Source organism: Manacus vitellinus, unplaced genomic scaffold (assembly GCF_001715985.3).
Source record: "Manacus vitellinus isolate BGI_N305 unplaced genomic scaffold, ASM171598v3 scaffold_0_pilon, whole genome shotgun sequence".
Classification (NCBI taxonomy): domain Eukaryota; kingdom Metazoa; phylum Chordata; class Aves; order Passeriformes; family Pipridae; genus Manacus; species Manacus vitellinus.
The window spans coordinates 30,012,598-30,013,787 of NW_021938789.1; the positions used below are offsets into that span (position 1 = coordinate 30,012,598).

Sequence of the window (1,190 nt, forward strand, 5' to 3'; positions counted from 1 at the left end):
CTCACATCCTGTTTATTTCCTTCGGAAGCGTGAATCTGTGCTGCTCTCAGATACCTCGTTAGCTCTTGCAGTCTTCCTGAAGCACTCTCGCCAGTGCATCTTCCTTTAAGACTTACTTGATACACATTTAGAATTTAATTTCAGTCTTTAAAAAGTCAGTATTTAATATGTTTTTGCAGTCAGTCCAGCTTTACGCAAGGGAAATGCTCCTTTCCCTGCTGCACTTGAAGCAAGAATAGGCACAATGAACTCTACGAGCTCTAAGAAATTTGAGGGAACTTGAAGTATAAGGTAGAACATTAGACACTGATGCCTTGTAAGGCGTACTTATGCTGGTGGCAGCTCTCAATGTTATTTCTCATATAAACAGTCCATATCCGGTCTTCTATCTGGGTTCAATCAAAATGTGTTTATTCCTAAAAGAATAACTTATTTTTTTTTTTTTACAAGAAAGGAAGTGGCTAAATCAGGCTAAATTATGAAATAAAACTTAATTTACATGTTCCACTAAAGTTTAGGTATGCTACCCTTGCTGCAAATGCCTTTTTTCTTTTTCTCAGTGATGTTTTTGCTCTGATCATCCAAAATTAAAACAATGAGACAATTGTCAGCCAGAGAGTTAAGCTTACCAGGGAGAAATCACCAATGTTCAAAACTGGTATGCAAAACACAAACTGATTTTTCTGCTGCCCTTAAGTCCTGCCTTACTGTTCTTCCAAGCAGTTAGAAATTAGTACATAACTTGGGGTTTTTTATCTGAGCACCTTAAAAGTACAGACAATAGGTCCTGTTACTTGGCTATCAAATATAATGTTTTTCATAATAAGGGTTTTCATAACTGGATGTTTTTCAGTAGATTGGGTTTTCAATTCCACATCTGATTCTGCAGATCCATCAGAAGCTCCAAAAGTAACCATTAATTCTCTAGCCATTTTTTCACTCATGTAAATGAATTTCAACCAGAGATTCTGCAGTAACTCACCTTTTGCATGCACTTTTATTCCACTTAAAGTTGAGTTCCAGATACTTACAAACTATTGTTGGTAAGCTTCATATTAAAGTGTGTGGCAGTGGTTGATAAAAATTTGGGAGTTTATGTGCTTTAATAAAAGCATTTAAGAATATATTTGCAACAAAACGAAGAGAGGTAAGAGCACTGTAAGAGATACCAATCTGACAGTTCTAGTCTG

At 36.1% G+C, this 1,190-nt stretch overlaps 1 protein-coding gene across 1 annotated transcript in view; it reads right to left on the minus strand.

Moving 5' to 3' along the window:
- NEIL3 (nei like DNA glycosylase 3) overlaps positions 1-932 on the minus strand; it is a 22,703-nt gene extending 21,771 nt beyond the window's left edge. The window contains exon 1 of the mRNA XM_029959439.1: positions 795-932. Within this exon, the coding sequence (XP_029815299.1) occupies positions 795-932 (138 nt within the window). The remainder of the gene's footprint in view (positions 1-794) is intronic.
- Positions 933-1,190: the final 258 nt, after the last annotated feature.